A 20,486-nucleotide genomic window follows, 5' to 3' on the forward strand; every position below is an offset into this window, starting at 1 on the left:
GGGCTCATGTCTAGGGCATTAGAGGATCTCTTTTGTCTTTATTTTGCTTCCTTGGGCATTTTAAATAATAAAAGGCCACTTCAAGCATTTGCACCAACTTCTCTAATAAAGACGTATATATGACCTATACTGTATGTACCTGCCCTATTCAAATTGACCTAAGTAAGAGTACTAATGAAGTTTTGCTAGGAAGAAACAAACTTAATGAACGTTGGCTATGAAATGCTCGCGCTGAAGAATAAATGCTAGCAAAACTTCGCCAGTGTTCGGCTGCCAAGACACAACTTCACATTTTAGTGAATTACCGTAGCGAATTTACGACTGCTGAAGTGTGGAGAAGCCTTCACAGGCGAAAATTCACCCTTTAGTGAATTTGCCCCAAAGTTCTCAAAGGAATGGAGATTTCTTTAGAACCCCTTAGTAAAGTACTGAGAATGCCCCATCTGGAATATGGAGTGCAGTTTCCATGGCCAGTCAATGGGCCGTTGGGTGGAAAATCTCATAGATGGAATTCTTTCCCTGGCAGATACATCAGATGGTTTTAAGAAACAGCCGGTGCCTTTTTAGTAAGAAGGAAAATACTAAGCTACTGATATTAACAAGGAGTCAGAGACTGGTCTAATTGCCATCATGGAGACACATTTGTCCACATTCTGGTGCCCCTCTTTTCAAATATATATATATCTTTTTATGCTGAAGTCCTCCAGTTTCGTTTAAACTTTTAACTGGTTCCTACGCTTCTACTTCTCATAGCAACTAGGCATGGGGTGCATGACAGACTAGACGATGAATAGGAGAGAGTCAGAACTGAAAGAGAAAATAAAAAAAGAAGAAATGTACAATACAGATTTAGGGCTAATGTTACTCTATAATAAAAACCTCATTTAACTCAATGAGTCAAAAACACTGGACAACCCCCAGTGGCCAACACTGTTCACCTTAAACCCCAGTGCTGGGTTTGGAAGCACAGTAACCAGGACTGATTCCACTGGCCATGGTTGAGAACTAGACCAGAGATTAAGCAAATTCATAGAGATACAAAAAAAACCCCTAATATTCTTTAAGCAGACCCCAAATAACCCCTATTAAAATAATGGCTGACATATTGGGGGTTGGATTAAGCCAAAATCCATTTGGTACAAATGACAAATGTCTATTACTGGAACATCTCACTCTCACTAATTGAATTGGACTTTTGGGTGGATTATTTGCATTTTGTGTGTAATTATATGGCATCTCACTATTGGGCTGGATGTCTAAGGCGTGTCTCGAGGGCAGTTGATGTAAAAAACATGCAAGTTCCCTGTTTGGAATTATTGGTATTGATGTTCTTTACTGCAGAAATTGGAGAAAGGGCTGAAACCACCAGACTAAGTGCACTGAGCTTATGGATCTACAAGGTCATGGGGTACTGACACTTCTCTCTCATGTTTCTAATATCAAGTGCATGGGATTGTCCAGGTCTTCTAAAACCCAACACAGGCCAACTGATCTTCATAAAGTGCCAATAATGGTCCCTTCTCTGATCTAGTGTTCCTACACTCTACAATCTCCCCTTTAAAGTACACACCGGAACCATAAATCTTTTTTTCTTGGTATTATTTAATTGTTTGTTATCAAAGACAATGCCAAGAAACACCTTTATAAGAATCAGTTCATGGAGGTTTTAAAAAAACAAAACAAAAACAAAGGAAAACTCTCGTAGCAAAGTCAGAATGACTTCTCCTTCTTGGTGGATCGTATCTTGGCTTATCATGGTGTGAATCTCAACACGTGACTCACCCCCAAAAACAAGGTTCCTTAACCAAAATATTCTAACTTCATTTGGACTCTTTGACTGGAGTGTTTCCGGTTCTTGGAATGCTAATAAAGGACGAATAACAACTGCACAGTACTTAAACGCTGCACCTGGCTCTTATCACAGGCAACCCATGGATCACAGGCACCATTTAAAATCTTGCACGTATAAAACATAGTTCCGCCCTCGAAATTGCCCGGTATGGCAATGTTGAAATGTCGGCGAGTTGGCAGAAGATGAGCATTGAGCTCTATTAACCAATCAGAGTGGCTGCATGGACAGCAGGGACGTCTCTTCCATCTTGTACTCAACAGGACAAGTCTCCAGGGTAGTATATGGAGTTCCAAATTTCAGCAGTGTCACTCTCGGACATGTTTAAGGTAAAATAGCTTCCTTTTATTTAAAATATAAATTAAAACGGCAAGTTATTGTCCCTTCTGATTTCATTTATAGTTGGCACATTGTTCAGTCAATGGGTGACATCTATTTTGCGGCTTCTTGGTATGATGGATATTTGATTGTCTCTATTTTTTCCTTGACTTTGTACGATGGGTAAAGACCGGTCCTGCCTAACTTGCGGTTAATGCCCTTTGAGTAGCCGTCCCAGTGATTTCCGGCCACCCCAATAATGTCTCCAGGTTCCAAGGGGATTTCATCTGCATTCTGTGGCTGGTGGGGATATATTGCCACTTGGTTGTGAGCGTTTTGTCCGCCAAAGTAATAAATATCATCTAGGGAGTGGAAATAGGCTGACGCATCGGGGTGGAGAGTCTGCATGATTTCATAGGCCACTCTGCACACCTGAAAAGCATATAAAGAAATGATATCAATAAATAAATGCTTGTGAAAATTTTATATTAGCTTCAGCATACTGAAATAAAAAGTTTTCTAAATACAATCAATTAAATAGTCTGTATCGTTTCTGAAATAATCAAGTTTATCTTCACTATTCCTCTCTCAGCATCTGTTTCTCTTCATTCTGTCTTCATGCAGCAGTTGGGTGTCAGATATTCATTGACGTTAGATCCAATATATCTTATAGGGGGGCTCCTTTTGCTTAGAAGGTGTATTACAGCTTATTCTATTAGACATCATGTCTCTCTACATGCAGAATTTGTGATCCAGAATATTGGATCTAAAACTGACCATACACGGGCCCATAAAAGCTCCCAACAGACCAAGTCGGCAGCTTAAGGGCCCGTGTATGGGGCCCTCCGACTGGCTTCCCCGGTCGATATCTGGCCTAAAGTCGGGCAGGGTTATAAATCCCATCGAATTGGGAACCGCATCTATTCGTTGATGCGGTCCCGCGATCCTACCAACCGTAGTCCTGCATTATGATCCGATCGTTGTGCCTTAGGGCCCACAATCAGATCAGTCCGATATCGCCAACCTCAAGGTCGGCATATCGGTGAGAGATCCGCTCGTTTGGCAACAAGTGGATCTCTCTGTGTATGGCCAACTTAACTGTCAATGACACCCAACTGCTTCATGAAGACAGAATGAAGAGAAACAGATGCTAAAAGAGGAATAGTGAAGATAAACTTGATTATTTCAAAAACGATGCAGAATATGCAATTGATTGTATTTAGAAAGTTTCTTATCTCAGTATGATGAAGCTTATATTAAATTTAAAATTTTCTCAATAGTTCTCCTTTAAGCAGGTCACATGGAAAGATTTAATCCTAGTTTAGATGGATATTTTACTACTTAACCACACAGATAGATGGCCGAAGAACATATTTTAACCAACATGCTGATTGATCAGATTAGGGTGGCACCATCTTCTCTAGACACATGCTGAGGAGCTCACTGGTCAACCTGGTCTTCTAGTTTTGGTCACTCAAATACAGCACAACTGAATTCTGGAGTAGCCCTCCAAAAACCTTACCCCACAATGAGGCTTTTCTTAGAAACAAAGGTGGATTTGGGTTCATCTCATGCCTTCCCCCCACTGGTGCATTTAAAGGGGACCAGTCACCCAAAACAATTATTATAAATCCTATTTTATCATGCTAGTCAAGTAAATTGAACTTTAATTACACAATATAAATTATTTGAATCTTGTTTCCATCAGTCTGGGAATTCATAATTATAACAAGCAGGCAGCAGCCATTTTGTGGACACTGTTATTAAGAAAAGTCTTGTATCATCTCAGAATCTTGTTTGTGCACCAGAATGGGGGACCTGATGTCCATCCCCATGTCCTGGTTACACAATTAAATGGTGAAGAGAGAGGGGGAATGTGTGGAGAGCAGTGACATCTGGGAAGTGCTGAATGGAAAGTGAAAGTAATTGCCTAAGGCATAGAGGAGGGGCAGACAATATTAGATTGACAGCTGAAATTCTAAAATGAGCTTATAACAGCTATGAATGCTTTAATAAAAATAGTAATTGGATTTCATGTTTAATTTGAAAAGGACTTTTATTATACAGATTTTTGTGTCTGGGTGACAGGTCTGCTTTAAAAGCTTTTAAAACTTGATCCATTGGCACCATATTTCTGACAATGTAGGGAGGAAGGCATCTAATAGGTTAAATGGAATATGTTGCAGCCCGTTGTAATACGCAAATGTTGTTGTGGGGCTTTCGTCCTTTTTTTATGAGTGTGTTGGGTGACCCAGTGATGCAAATAAGAGAATAAAATACAGGTATGGGATCCAATATCCGGAAGCCCGTTATCCATAAAGCTCCGAATTACGGAAAGCTCGTCTCCCATAGACTCCATTTTATCCAAATGTTTAAAAATGATTTCCTTTTTCTCTGTAATAATAAAACAGTAGCTTGAACTTGATCCCAACTAAGATATAATTAATTCCTTATTGGAAGCAAAACCAGCCTATTGACTTATTTAATGTTTACATGATTTTCTAGTAGACTTAAGGGATGAAGTTCGAAATTACGGAAAAGGAGGCCAATGGAAGTTGATACAAGTGATTCTCAGGCTACACTAAAACTGTAAGCCCTGACAGTTAAGTAAATATACAACTGAGCTACTACTTCTAATTAGGGATGCAACGAATACACTATTTTGGATTCGGCTGAACCCCTGAATCCTGCACGAAAGATTCGGCCAAATGCCAAACCAAATCCTAATTTGCATATACAAATTAGGGGTGGGAAGGGGAAAACATTTTTCACTTCCTTGTTTTGTGACAAAAAGTCATGCAATTACCCTCCCTTCCCCTAATTTGCATATGCAAATTAGGATTCAGATTCAGTTTGGCCAGGCAGAAGGATTTGTTCGAATCCTGCTGAAAAAGGCAGAATCCTAGCCAAATCCCGGATTCGGCGCATCCCTACATGTAATGAATCCTTTATTTGGTGACCTAAGACTCCAAAAAAAATAATAATATAAAAATCCAACAGAAGCTCTCCAGAACATGACAATTTGGCTGCCAATTCACTGTCCCTGACTTCTCTTCTGTCCTATGCTTTTAGCCCTCCACAATACAATCCATGTTACTAGATTAGTCGTTACTTAAACAGTAAACCCTGATATAAACAGGTGCCCTGCATCCCCTGAAAGTCCTTGTTGGTACTTAATGAATGATGTTCCTCTATGCATGCCAACATTTCTACTTTATGCCACTTCAAGTTGCCCCATTCCCTCCATGTCACTGATAAAAGGCAATAGCACATATGATTTACTTTCTGGACAGACAAAAGTGCAAGCTAATGCAACGGTTCCAGCTCCCTAAACGGGGCCTCGAGCAGTGCCTGCAGGGATCAGCCTGAAAGCCATTTAGATTGAGAGTTATTTATTATTTCGTTTTTATTTTCTTGATAAGAAACCCAATCTGAAAAGTAGTTATTGTGAGATTGGTGGGGAATACATATTTTGTCTCCTGGATATCCATGAATTAAAACCAATATGGCTGATATGGCATCGTTTTTAAAACTATTAAATATGTTATAGGCTATGGATATCTCATAGGCTATAGGATACCTCAAAGAAGGACTTGAAAACCATTAGCGGATCATATGATTGCTGGCAATAATCTGTCAATAAGAAATGATTGGAAATATATGAGCGTCTGATCTAACAATATATTTGATAGAGGTTCATTTGCATTGCACCCAAATAGCCCCTTATCTTGGCATCCAAATAACCAATTGGCATATATTATACAAGGTGGATCCAACCAATAAGCTGACATTTAGTACACCATACCAATGTTTACTGCTGTGCTTGTACCTCCCCATCCCATTATAGCATGCAAAGCCTCAAATACGATTAGCGGCTGGGCTTTCACCCTAATATGATTATCCAATACCATGACACAAAATAACTTAACTGACTCTAATAATGCATTAACGTATCCATTGTAAAACGATACCACTAATCCAGCTATATATGGCTATTGCTTTGGGTTAACAGAATTAGAGTCTTTTTTTGCTAGGGCCGCCAACCAGCTTCTTTAATTTGCCAAACAGTGAAAGAACCTGCAATGGACAGTAGTTGATTGAGTAATGAAGCAAGCAGGTCCTGATGGCTGGCAGAGAAGTTCAGACGTGAAAGTGGAGAATTTTAGGAGATTTGCCATAACTTCCTGCTTAGTTACGGACGTGATGCGTTACTGTTCTCTGCAGGGCATGCGACACAATAGGATATGGAACATCTGCTGGTTTCACTCTCTGCTGCATTCATCTCTAAACATAATGCAGCCGGCTCCAGATCCAGCCAGGCAGAAGTCTAAACGGACCAACGTGGCTGTAAGAGGTTGCATTAAAAGCACAGCCAGCTAGTCCAACGGAAAAAATCTCCATCATTATAGAGAGAGAAGGAAAGTATGCTACACGGAAAAATATATTGCTGTGTCTAACTGCCAAAAATACAACCATAACAGAAGGAATGAAAATTACTTGATTAGTGGTCAGGTCCCTAGCATTTACAACTAAGAAAAAAAAAACTATTTTCCCCACCACCTGAAAATCTATGGAGCTTAGCAGCCGAGACTTGGATGAGCAGACGAAGGGGTCTGGAGGTTGGTTGGGAGAAAGAAGATTGGCAAAGGAGTAGTTCTTACGTGAAATTTCTATTTAACACTTCAATGAGAAATTTGAACAAATCTCATCACTGAGCAATCCAGCCCTCTGGGGACTCGTGGTGTCATTATAAATAGCAGCTGTGCACAATATTGTCTCCAGCTTGGCCTATCAGGAGATGGTCCAGCCTCAGCGGAACTCAAATGCCCCAATATTATGGTCTCTTGTGGCTGAAACATGGCGGGGGTGGTGTTAGATACTTGGCTGCAAAGGGAAAAAATGTTCTGCATTTGTAAAAACCCCCTTGTCTGCTCAGAAAGCAACTAAAGGATAAATGTATTTGATTCTGAAGAGCTATAGAAGGAAGAATAAAGGTGGCCATAGACGCACAGATAATATCGAACAAAACTCATTTTTGTACGATATTCGTTGTGTGTATGGTGGGATAAGAGCCGACCGATATGATCAGATAACTTGGGCATCAGTTGGCTCGTCGATCGGGCTGGACGGAAAATTTTGATCGGGTGCCCAAACATCGGCCATTGTTAGTGCTGAATCGTCAGATACAGATAGAATTCTATTGTATATACACGTGTCTATTGAAACAAACGATCTTTCTTGGAAAGATCTTTCCCAAGAAAGTTCGTAATTGTTACGTCTATGGCCACCTTAAGTGGGCAAATAGTGTGGCAATCCCTTTTTAATAAGGGCTAGACAAGCTTCTTTGAGGCAAGTAAGCTCTGTCGGCAATGAAAATAACGAAACATAATCCTCGCCAGCCACTAGTAGCATCTCCATTTCTACTTGTGAGATGACCACAGTGGACAGCCCAAATGTTGGACCTCAAAGAGGGACTTGAAAAACATTAGCCTAATGGGATTATATGACTGCTGGCAATAATCCGTCAATAAGAAATGATTGGAAATATTTGAGCATCTGATCTAACAATATATTTGATGAGGCACAATGGTTGTTCATTACCTATGTACTATATCATATAATTGCCCACATTATATTGAAACAGCCTTTCTATAGAGCATCTAATACTACTACATCTATACTATAAGATCCAATATTTTATCCTGTGAGTCAAGAGTTGAACACAATAGAGGTCTAACCTGTAAGGAAAAGGATTGCATCCAAAGACTGATGCAGTGTTCGCCCAACAGAATTGTTAAAGCCACCTAAGATTGGCTCAATACACTGTACAATTAGTTTCTGACTCAACCAGGAGCAGGCAGCTAAAATCAGACAATAACTAACCAGCTAAAGTCACTCACTGACTCCTTGACATATGGCCATACAAAGAGAGAACCACTCGTTTGTGATGTCACCAAATGAGCGGATCTCTCGCTGATATGCCCACCTTGAGGTGGGCAATATCGGGCCGATCCGATCATGGGCCCTAGGGGCCATTCATCGGATCATATTGAAAGGTATACGGGTGGTTGGATCGTGGAACTGAATCAGCTAACAGATGCAGTCCATGATCTGATGAAATTTTTACCCCCGTCTGATCGACATCTGGCCAACTCTTGGCCAGATATCGATCAGGCAAGCCCGTTAGAGAGGGCCCCACACGGGGCAATAAGCTGCCGACTTGGTCTGTTGGTAGCTTTTATCAGCATGTGTATGGCTATCTCTAGGCTGCATTCATTGGAGACATTATTTTGAGATCTATAGCTTTAGTAATCCACCCCTTAAGATGTCACCTAGGATCAGAACGGGAGCCTGGACAGCATGGCCGATAGTACTCATATGGCTGAAATAGCCCTTTCAAGCAATGTTATTCATAATGCTAGGATAAACTACTGACAAAAAGACTAATGATATTTTAGGGCAGGGATCCCAACCATTTATACCTGTGAGCCAGGCTGTAAATGTCAATTTGCCAGCCCTTATGTTCAGAGGCAAGCTAAAGGAGACTCTGTTTTGGCAGTACATCTGTTTTTTCATGCAACCAAAACTTGATTCCAAACCAGGAATTCAAAAATAAGCACCTGCTTTGAGGCCACTGGGAGCATAATCTAAGGAGTTGGTGAGCAACATATTGCTCGTGAATTACTGGTTGAGCAACACTGTACTAGGTTTACCCTAATGTGGGCTTAGAAAGTAGTGTTATAAAACAACCTTATAATGTAGCTTGCAAGAAGCTAAGAAAACCTTTCCCAATAATTTTTTATGTGCCACAATTGGGAAATGACACTATACAGCCTGGGAGGCCACAGTCTCTCTCTCTCTCTCTCTAGCCAAGATACAAAAGCAGCTAACCGACAGCATTTCCAACTCAAATCAATTAACCTCTCGCAAAGCCTCTCAATTATCTCTGATGAAGGAAAATGTATTTATCCGCAGCTCTCCTACCATGGCTTGTCAGGCGAGCAGTGCTTCTACTGTATCAGCTGATTTGATTAAGACATAACAAACTTTGCTCTAATATAAATTGCCAGGGTAATTAAGAAAAGAAGAAAAAGTAGTCGGACACCGGACTCCGTGCAGAGCCATTTAGGGGAATATGCTGCACAAATGATCTCAATAGGATTTCTGACCTCTATGAAGGATATCTCCTCTCTCTAGGGGTTATGGCATATCCCATGTATTGAATGGCAATCAAAATGCTGCAAGGACCGGCAAGGATACTAACTTGCTGGGGGTCCAGGTCAGCTTGGGGCTTTCCCATTGAAGTCATTGAGAAGTGGTTCCCTTTTCTATGCAGCATTTTGCTCGCCGTCTTTTGTAGTGTTAATCAAGATGCCTAGTGTGCCACTGCCCCAACAGGGTTTCTAGCAGCTGCACTGAATAATATTGATCCTAAAAATGTGTTAACATTTGGATTCAACCCAGAATTGTATTAACAAAAAGGATAAAAGGATAGGTCAATGAGCCCCTGCTAAGTCTCAAACGTTGGATATTTTGAGGCTAATTCTTTAACAGTGAAGGAGCAAAATCCTAACATATAACTAGATTAAATTAATGAGAGGCCCACTAAAATATTAGGACATTATTTTAACCCAGTGTGCACAATAATGCAACCAAATGTTTGGTAGACCGTTAGAACTTTGTGTAGGAGGCCAGTACTTTTGTACCTATGCACCCCAATGTTTTTGCTTATAGATAAAGCAACAGATTTAATAATCATTCTTTAAGCAGCTATGTACATTATATCAGGATATATAGCAGTTGGATATATAGCAGGGCTGCACAACCTGATAGAGTCATTGCTGTGGGAGCTTAATCTGAAGGCAATTTTAGGCTCAAATTTGGGAAGAATGTCTATTTATATCTAGATACACCTGGAAGCTTTGTATGAACATCAAACTATGTGGCATTTAGGGGCGAGCACTTATAACCCCAGATACATTACATACACAATAGCAAAGTGTTATACCATTGATAAAACCAAGATAATATAGAAGGATATCTTTTATTGGCTAAAGGTGGCCATACACGGGCAGATTAAAGCCTTTAGACTGATTTGGCAGTTTATCTGCCAGTGTATGGGGCTTGAGATGGGTCTCCCTGATCTATATCTGGCCAATATATCGATCTGGGAGGTTTGATTTTTCTGGCAAACAAGGACCCCTCAGCTAGTTGATGTGGTCCTCATCCCGTCAGTGCCTAGTCTTTTCGTTGTAATCCGATCATTCGGCCCTAGGGTCGATTAACCTGATATCGCCCTGCCGTTGGCGGGCATATTGGGGAAAGTTCTGCTTGTTTGGAGACCTCACCAAATGAGAGGATCTTATCGTGTATGACCACCTTAATTTAAGAGATTATAAAATGCAAGGTTTTGGGTCTCAGGCTCCTCGGACATGGTATCATGATAGCATTTTCATTACATTATCCAAAATAGCAAGCAATGACAATCTGCACTGGTGGAACACTATATAACCCATTGTCTAGTACATAAACTTCACAAACAGAGAAAGGGTTGAATGCACGAGAAATGGTCAACTCCTTGGGTTGTTCTGGAACATGGGCGCTCTGCTCTGGTCTTGGTCTGTATTGTGTTATGTGGAACTGCAAACTATCTGCTTTGCACAATTCTTGCTGAAAGAATGATTTCCCCTTGTAACACTTTATTGCCAATAATTGCTTGTTCTGCTTTGGCATTCCAGCTAAGCGGAACTGACCTAATAAAGTGACTTTCAATGTACAATCAGAAAGTATTGAACAATAATTCAGGGCTTCATCGTCTTACAAAAGGACATAGGAGATTGTACTGAAACACAAAAGGGCTCTGGCTATCGGCATTCCACTGAACTCATCAAATAAACTCATTTCTGTTGTTCTCCCCTGCAAAATCCCACTTATATCTCTGATTGAATTCAAGCTCCCATGAGAGGTCCCACATGTACGGCAGCACTTCCAATTACAAAAACGCAGCAGGAAAGGTTTATTTCATCTGTTCATTAATGACTTAGAGGAGGGCATTGAAAGCAGTGGGTCTGTGTTTGCCAATCACACATAACCATGCAGTAAAACTGAACTCATTCAGGATGTGACATGGCGTTCTGGATGAGATTCAATGTTCATAAAGGTAAGGTTTTGCACTTGGGATATTTACAAATATCTAGTTTCCTTTTATCTTTCATGTGACTTTAACTGGGCATAAACTTACATGTAAAATTGCTCAGATTTCTCTTTTTATGATATTATGATTTTAGCTGTTTTTACACTGATCCGCAAAGAGGGCTCTGGTTGCACATTCACGACCTATCAGTGTATTAAAGAGGATAACTTCATGAAATCTTAAAAAAACACTCTGAACAAATTGTCATTGTTATATGGAAGGGCCTATGTCTTTTCTAAAGCTCTGCTTGTTTCTGCAACCGATGTTCTCAGCCAAATCAGGATTATCTGATCGTTTCAGATGCTTAGGAAGACCTTTCAGGAGAGGACTGCATTAGTGAAACAATATGGGCCATTGCTGGATGGGATTTGCTAACTTTCCCAAAATTTGCCGAAGTTGGTCACTGTGAAAGCCCCATGTATCAGCTAATAAGCTGCCAACTTGGGCTGAAGAGTTTTTTTTATTGGCCAATGCATGGCCATCTTTAGACTGGTGAATCCTTGAGAATTCAATTTAGGGAGCATACAATAAATTCTCTGATGCCTTTTTTTCCAGAAGGCATTAGGACATCTATTTTAGAAGAAATTATGTAGACAGTGTTTTAAATACAAAGCTGAGAAGCTGTAAGATTCTACCCCTGAAGTTGAACTGGAAGAGGCATTAGATTTCAAGAAACAGAGGGAATACAAGACTACCTATAGTAGAACCCCTAGTACAATGTTCATCTTATCTGGAGTTTAGAGTCTTACCTACTTCTGACGTAATTCAGAGATGGCTTTTTACACCTTCCTTTGGAATCTAGACGTTAGTTAGGTTTTACCCTCAACTAATACTAGTACAATGTTCATCCTAGATCTGGAGTTTAGAGTCTTACCTACTTCTGACATAATTCAGAGATAGCTTTTTACACCTTCCTTTGGATTCTAGAAGTTATTGGTGGTAGGTTTTACCCTCAGCTACTATGTTACTGTTGATTCAATCACCCAACCCACACCATGTAAGTTAAGGATTCAAAAGAGATAAAGCAAAGAAGGTTAATAAGTAAAAAACATACCTGGGAGGAGAAGGTGCACACAAGAAAGTCTGCTTGCGACAGAAAGTGGATATCGAGTATAACGCCCCGGAGAGAATTTTCAGTGTAGCGATTATGCAGACCAGCTGACCAGGAAATGGAGTTATCACTAATAAACTCATATTGGGGATATCTAGGAAGAAAAAAGGAATCGTTTAGGTTTCTGGCAAAAACATGAATATTTTTTTATTGAACAGCCCTATCCAATTTAATACAGGTATGAGATCCGTTATCCGGAAAGCCCCAAATTAGAGAAAGGCTATCTCCCATAGACGCTATTTTATGAAAATAATCCAAATTTTTAAAAATTAATTCCTTTTTCTGTGTAATAATAAAACACTAGCTTGTACTTGATCCCAACTAAGATATAATTAATCCTTATTGGAAGCAAAACCAGCCTATTGGGTTTATTTAATGTTTACATGATTTTCTAGCAGACTTAAGGTATAAAGATCCAGAAAGATCAGTTCTCCAGAAAGCCCGGGTCTCGAGCATTCTGGATAATAGGTACCATACCTGTACAATCATAAATAATGTAATTCTCTGCTTCTGACATATGCCAAGCCTCATTCATTTCTACTTGGTGGGAATACAATTGTGTTGAGTGTTTGGAGGTTTCTGAAATCGTTTTATTAAAGTGATGAATTTGTGATTTGTGCATTTCTTTTTGTTGTTTACATCATTAAGCCATTAAAGGTTAATTTCTATTCTTTCAGAATTGATCTCAGTATTGATGAATAAATTAGGGATGCACCGAATCCAGGATTCGGTTCGGGATTCGGCCTTTTTCAGCAGGATTTGGATTCAGCCGAATCCTTCTGCCCATCTGAAACGAATCCGGATCCTAATTTGCATATGTAAATTAGGGACGGGAGGGAAATCGTGTGACTTTTTGTCAGAAAACAAGGAAGTAATAAATGTTTTCCCCTTCCCACCCCTAATTTGCATATGCAAATTAGGGTTCGGATTCGGCAGAATCTTTCAAGAAGGATTCGGGGGTTCGGCCAAATCCAAAATAGTGGATTCGGTGCATCCCTAGAATAAATTATACAATACTAAGGTATTTTCTGAAACTTTTGGGTTTTCCCTGTACTTTTTTTTAATTTTTTTTCAACTAACATTACAAAATTCCCTTCAGACTGACAGCTAGGCTATATTCCCTGTGAGTGTGGACTATAACATAATAGGATACCTATGTGCTTTGATGAGGAGCTTGTGGACAGCCAAAATCAATTTCAGAAAGTCCTAAACTGCAAGCAGAGTCAGTAACATTAAGGGACCAATTTAAGAATATTTTGGGAAAGTCTAGTTTTGTGATTCAGGATTTTTAGCACATTTTTCTCATAGTTCCTTGACCCACATTTATTTTTTGTAATTTATCAAGTGTAAAATCCACGAATAGTAAAAGTTGTCTAGGTCATGTAGAAATCAATGGTAACCGACCTTCTTGTCCTGCAAAGATCTGCCTTCTGTTTGTGGTTTTAGAGTTTTTCGGAGATATGAATAATTCGAGATTTTCAGAATGTTTTTTCGGATCACTCTCCGGCTATTTTCGTTCATGCTTTTTATAATCAGATCTTTTAATAACTTTCAGGTCATTGTGGTTTTAGAGAAAATGTGTTTAATTGTGGTTTCAAAAAGCTGCCACTAAAATGTGACCTTTAACAAATGGGCCTCCATAATTAAGGGAAACCCAAACAAGAATTTTTTCAAGTTCTGTACTTTACCGCAGGACTACCCAGTTGTACAACACTCAAAGGTAAGTGCTCATGATACCCATGTACAGTTTCATATGTGTATAAGGATTTTTCATTTCTTTTTTTAAACCGTGTAAAGATCTATAGGCTTGGTGCCCTGGATTATTCATGCCGATAGCTGCCTGCATAGGACTGGGCACAAAGTTGGCAGCTTGCATTTTGAGGTGTGTGAGCCCTCAAACAAGAAGAAAGATGTTAAGGTAATGTTAGAAAATGTTAGGTATTATGGAGCAGTCATACTACAGCTGGAAGAAGATACCACCAACCATTTTTTCTGCTTATACATTAGAACATTAGTCATGCAGTGATCCAGAAATGTATGGGCACTGCTTAAGGGGGCAAGGCTAAATATGGTGATTTATGTCCAATGACTGCTTGGCAACAAACTGTAAGCATATCTGCATATAAAATATCAGCATACTCATGTATGACCAGTAACCATCATAAGGTTGACTATCAGAGGCATTAACCGCATTCAATAAAAAGAAAAAAAAATATCAATGCTACAGGGGTTATTTATCAAAATCTGAAGACGACTCAAATCAAATCAGCACTGATTTTTTTCCCCCTATTTATCAATAAATTTCCCCCGACAATTTCTTGTGCGGGAAAAAAACTCGATAAAATCGGGGGACTTTTCCAATTTGCCGACCAAATACTGCGTCTTTTCCGATTTGATGCCTGAATACTTCGTCTTTTTCGAAAACCCAGTGTAAACCAGGATATCTTCGGGACATCTGCTATTGACTAATACAGGAACTCAGCGTTGGAGTTGGAGTACTTTTTTAGACTTTTACCATCATCGGGTTTAATAAATCATGAAAAAATCGTTTTTTTTCCCCAGAAAAAAACAAAACTGTTTTTCCCCTTTAAAAGTAAAATCTGAAAAAAAATCAGACTTTAATAAATGACCACTTAAATGTGTCTGAGCAGCTCACCTACCCATGCGCGTATAAAAAAAGGACATGTTTAATGTCGGTGAAATTGTCTTCGTTAAATGTTGTAATGCAGAAATGATATGACTTGCAAATGATCCGAATATCTTTTAGTAATGCGGGAAAGAAAGAGAAAAGCTGTTCCGCTATAATTGTACAAAGTGTAATATTTCCAGGGCAATTTACAAACCTACAGTTGGAAAGTATTTACAGCAATTCTTTGTGCTATTTCATACAGGCAGGCAATTTATGGAGCCCATTGTGACCTCCATAAAGTGAGTTCAGATGTAATAATTACACAGTATTCACCCACCTGAATTAAATATAATGCTTTTACTTTAAGTTAGCTCATAATGTGGAAGATTTAACACCTACTTGACTCTTCTTTTGCCATGTTATTTACACTCGTCTGTGTACCACTGAGGCTGCAGTTATTTCACATATCTGAACTAATAATAAAATATTAAATCGGCCAATGAGAAGAAATGTTTCAAAAATTGAGGGTGCCTATAACTTCATATATTTATTTTAAAAACATTTCCATGGTTGCATTCTGTCAACATTTTGGCCTAAACATAGTATTAAAAAAAAAAAATCAAAATAGTTTTTATGGTTTGTATATATTTTGTGTTCCTGAACCATAAAGAGTACTTATTAAGTATTAACGTACTTAATATATATGTGTATATATGGAGGCGCCCTTCCTAGGGTGGCCATTAGTGATGGGCGAATTTGCGCCGTCTCGCTTCGCCGAAAAATTCGCGAATTTCTCGCGAATTTCGTGAAACGGCGAAAAAAAATTCTCGTTTTTGACGCCGGCGCCAGTTTTTTTTACGCGAATTTTCGCAGGCGTTTAGCAAATTTATTCGCTGGCGGCGAATCGCGCAAATTCGCACCTGGCGAATAAATTCGCCCATCACTAGTGGCCATACAACCAATGTTTCCCTGGAACTGCATGTAATATTTTCGAAGATCTGTAACCACATTATAAAATGGCATGATAAGGGCATGATTTATCAGTGTTCAAATTCGAATCTTTGAAACTTACAAATTTGTATTACATTTTTAAAAACTCCAATGTTTGGTATTTATTTAGCACAAACTGGAACGTAAAACTCTCGACATCTTAAAGCTTTCAAGTTCATGTAGAAGTCAATGGCAGTTGTCAAATTTCAAGCCATTGTTTTCACGTTTTTTTGAGTTTTTCAAGCTTATAAACTCGCAACTTCGAGGTATTGTTCCATAATTGTATTCGAGTTTTTTATGTTATAAGCAAACATTTGAGTTTTTTTAAGTTGTGAGTTTATATGAAGTAGAAATAAACTCTAAAACCTCACAAATGTGATTTTGGACCTCAGCTGGTACCTTGAATCAGTGAATTTGAATACTAGTGGTTGAAGAAACCTTGTTTAAACTGTGGGCGAATCAGGAAATTTTGATGATTGTCCTTACCCATGAGCAGGCCCGGTTTTCGGGCTTGGGCGCCCCTAGGCTCGATGGGTACTATAATGCCCTGCGCCCTTGCAAGTGTGCACATGCACTGGGTATTATACATACAGGAGTATGCGTCCCTTAGCTTGCGGCTGGTGGCATGCCACCCTTATAAACTCGTCACCCTAGGCATGGGACTTTGTGGTCTTGCCAAATAAGGGGCAAAAATGAAATACTCTACAGTAGAAACACTACTCATAAGTTATAGCGATACTGTAAATCTCTACCTGTATATGTTTGTAAAATGTTATGTTTAGTGCATGACACTAAACTTCATAAGATGTTAAATAGCATTATAAAAACAATAATAGCAAGAATTTTTTTTAATGACGCTGAAACATTAACGTAGGGTAAAAGCAGCTCCTGGATGACTTACTTGGCTTTGGCCTCCTGCAACAGTGTGGGGTCATCTGTTGCCAGGTAAATGCGTTTCTTGTCTATCTGCATCCTGCGAGCAAGCAGTTGGAAATGTTCCTCGACATGCACCATGTATTCTTCAATCGGGTGGAAAGCTGCTTCGGTTCCAACTTTATCCGTCCTCCTGACGTGAACACTAAAAACAAGATCATCCATAAAGATAAGTTCAACATACTGGCTCATTAACATCAGTATTTATGCGTTTCTGTTAAGCTTTTGGCATGTTGAACGGCAGAAACATGTATATAAACACTGAAAAAAATAGCACTTAAAGTACACTTAGATTAGGTACTTTATATTAGCTCTCTTAGTATAAATTATGACTGCAAAAGAAAAGTCAGACTTCAGTGGATTTGAATGGTTAAGGAGACCTTAGCCCAGTGATGTTCTCCAGCTGTTCCTGCACCCGTAAAAAGGCTGATAAGTGCTCTCCTCATTTGGAAGCCTTTTTTTGGAAAATCTAAATCACACACTGGAGGCAGCTATGCCCTTATTTATAAGAAGCAAGGCAGATGATTATGTCCTTCAAGTGCTAAATGCATCGTAAATAGATTTCAGAGTTTCAGCTGAGTGTTCTCCAGATGTAGACAACTTAAAGGATTTGTTTCTAAATTTGCCAATACTATTTTCTTTTGATCTAATATGAATGCTTACCCAATGACTGGATGCTTGAAGGCGAGCTTTTTGGTTGCTTCTTCAATCTCCTTCTCCAGCCAAAGCTGCGGCCGAATCAAATACTTGACAAACTGTGAGACCCACCACACCGCAGGATCACCGTGCAGACGTATTAAGCGGTCAGCTAGGTCTTCTGGTACGCCGAGAGGTAGGTAAGGTGGCCGTGGATGCAGGCTGTCAACAATGGGTAACTCCACAACTTGGACATTCTTATCATTTGCTTCACCTGGAGGAGAAATTGAGATTGGGTTATGATGATCAAATTGCAGCAGGTGGACTTGTATGAGGAATACAAAGCAGAACCAAACAAGCTAGCCAGGTAAGCATAAACAAATAGTTACATATAAACAAATAGTTACATAGTTAGTTACATAGTTAAATCGGGTTGAAAAAAGACAAAGTCCATCAAGTTCAACCACTCCAAATGAAAACCCAGCATCCATACACATACCCCTCCATACTTTCACATAAATTATATTACAAAATATGTTCTTATTCAAAACATTGTCCAACAAAATACCCCACAAAACACTTTTCATTGGTAAAGGTTCTCCTCCTGCTTTAAAATATCAGCTTGGTACAGTCCTACTAGAATGTAAGTTCCATGGACACAAATACAGCAAGTCCAGCACATGAAATAACAAGCACAGCATTGCTGCTTCACTCATTCAGTTCTTAGGGGTTTACATTACTGCTGTGTGTGATGTTGCTAATTTGTTAATATATTACAATAGTGGTCCCCAACCAGTAGATCATGAGCAACAGGTTGCTTTCCGACCCCTTGGATGTTGCTCCCCATGGCCTCAAAGCAGGTGCTTATTTTTGAATTTCAGGCTTAGAGGCAAGTTTTGGTTGTATAAAAACCAGGTGTACAAACACAGGCCCCTGTAGACTGCATGGAGACTACTAAATGGTCAATCACAGCATATATTTGGTACCTCCAGGGACATTTTTAATGCTTGTGTTGCTCCCCAACTCCTTTTACATCTGAATGTTGCTCACAGGTAGAAAAGGTTGGGGATCCTTGTATTACAAGATACCTCATTTTACAATGTGTTTCTTAATTATTACTCTTTATATGCCATCTCCTTTTCTGCTATATATTTCTCCGTTCTCTCTGCCCATTTCTTTAATTTTCAGTTGCCTTTGTCCTTTGTTTGGTCAGGTTTTGTAGTGACTTCCAGTTCTAATTCTTCCAGTGTTATAAATGATGTATGTTTACAGTTCAAATGTGTACTGCTTTTCGTGGTTTACTGTCAACCATTGCTAATTTCTATCTCAACACTTAATTTTTCTCTCTTATTGCCCCTTTTGCAACCTCTCCATTTTCCTATAGCTTTTCCATATCTTTCTGGTGCTCTTTCTTCTGGCTGCTTTATGTTCCACTCTTAATTTTTCTCTTGTCATTGCCCCATTTCCTTTTCTTTTTTGGGGGGCATACTCATCTAACAAATATATTCACTTGTCCAGTCTTTTGGAGTAGCTCTAGGGAAATTTCAAAGGACAATTCTTCACTACTGATATCGATCAAACATGGTATCACTTTGTGTGTTCCGTTCTACATCTTGTTTCTGTGTAGGAGTTGGAAAACTCTACAAACATGGAACTTTGGAGGATGAGAAGCATGCCAACGGCAAATCTGACTCCAAGCCAAACTTTAGTAATTTCTAAAAAAAATGAAACAACCAAACCTATAACTGCACAGGAATGCCTACAGGGGCACTGTGGAAATTAATAGCTCAAAAAACGAATGAGCTGAAAGATGCCCAAAACACAATTTTACAGAATATCAAAAAAAGTCAGGAACTGCACATTTAAATAATAGCAAACAAGCATCCCTCCCGCCCAAAAAACCTTATGATAGAGAAAATATTGTTGATGATTACATTGAGGCTTGCCACCATCTGTTCTTGCCTTTTGCAAGTAAACCAGGTGTTAGCGTTCTGTAAAATAGCAGATCATATAAGACACAATCTGCCAATTCCCTACCAAGGAAAGAAGTCACATTTGAGTTGGAGCATGAAAGGTATGAGGCTCTTTATTTCCTGATTAAGGAGTGTTAAACAGGCTACATATGTCCCTTGATGCAGACTAGCATTACACTTGTGCTAATGATGCCTGAAACCTGAGGAGAGCTCTAATGGAGAGTGATGTCTAGTTTTACCCTGATCTCACTGTTCTGCTACTGGGAAAGCTTAGACAATAAACTTCCATCTGGCATCATCTCATACTTTCAAAACTACTTGTCCCTGCTTTTTGCAGTGATGACCGAGCTGATAAAGAACATTTCTCAGTGAAGTAAGACTCTTTAGAAGCAATGCAGGTGGTGAATACTAGATACGTAACACTCGGGACTGCAGGGGAAGGAAGCAAGTATGTACAGGACCCAGCAGTGACGTTAGGGATTTGTGGCTTGGGCTGCAGAAAGAGTTGAGGGGAAAACAGTAGGTCCAGACATCACTAAATCATTCTATTCATCCACACTGGCAAAGATAGTGAATGTGACCCACCCCAACTAATCTTTTTCCATCTCCCTTATCATCCCCTCCTTCTACAACATCACTGGCTGGTATGGCTACAGAGTCTGGGTGGAGGGAGGTTACATAGTTACACAGTTAAATTGGGTTGAAAAAAGACGAAGTCCATCAAGTTCAACCCCTCCAAATGAAAACCCAGCATCCATACACACACCCCTCCCTACTTTTAATTAAAATTCTATATACCCATATCTATACTAACTATAGAGTTTAGTATCACAATAGCCTTTGATATTATGTCT

At 39.4% G+C, this 20,486-nt stretch overlaps 1 protein-coding gene across 2 annotated transcripts in view; it reads right to left on the reverse strand.

Moving 5' to 3' along the window:
* Positions 1–1,582: 1,582 nt before the first annotated feature.
* The window catches only part of fut8.S (fucosyltransferase 8 (alpha (1,6) fucosyltransferase) S homeolog), a 130,618-nt gene continuing 111,714 nt past the window's right edge, over positions 1,583–20,486 (reverse strand). The window contains exons 8-11 of one of the 2 annotated variants that reach the window (XM_041574349.1): positions 17,687–17,933; positions 16,992–17,168; positions 12,415–12,565; positions 1,583–2,599 (exon numbers count right to left, since the gene is read on the reverse strand). In XM_041574349.1, coding sequence (XP_041430283.1) covers positions 2,282–2,599; positions 12,415–12,565; positions 16,992–17,168; positions 17,687–17,933 — 893 coding nt within the window. In that variant the 3' untranslated portion in view covers positions 1,583–2,281. 2 annotated transcript variants of the gene reach the window in all.

This window comes from Xenopus laevis, chromosome 8S (assembly GCF_017654675.1).
Source record: "Xenopus laevis strain J_2021 chromosome 8S, Xenopus_laevis_v10.1, whole genome shotgun sequence".
In the NCBI taxonomy this organism is placed as follows: domain Eukaryota; kingdom Metazoa; phylum Chordata; class Amphibia; order Anura; family Pipidae; genus Xenopus; species Xenopus laevis.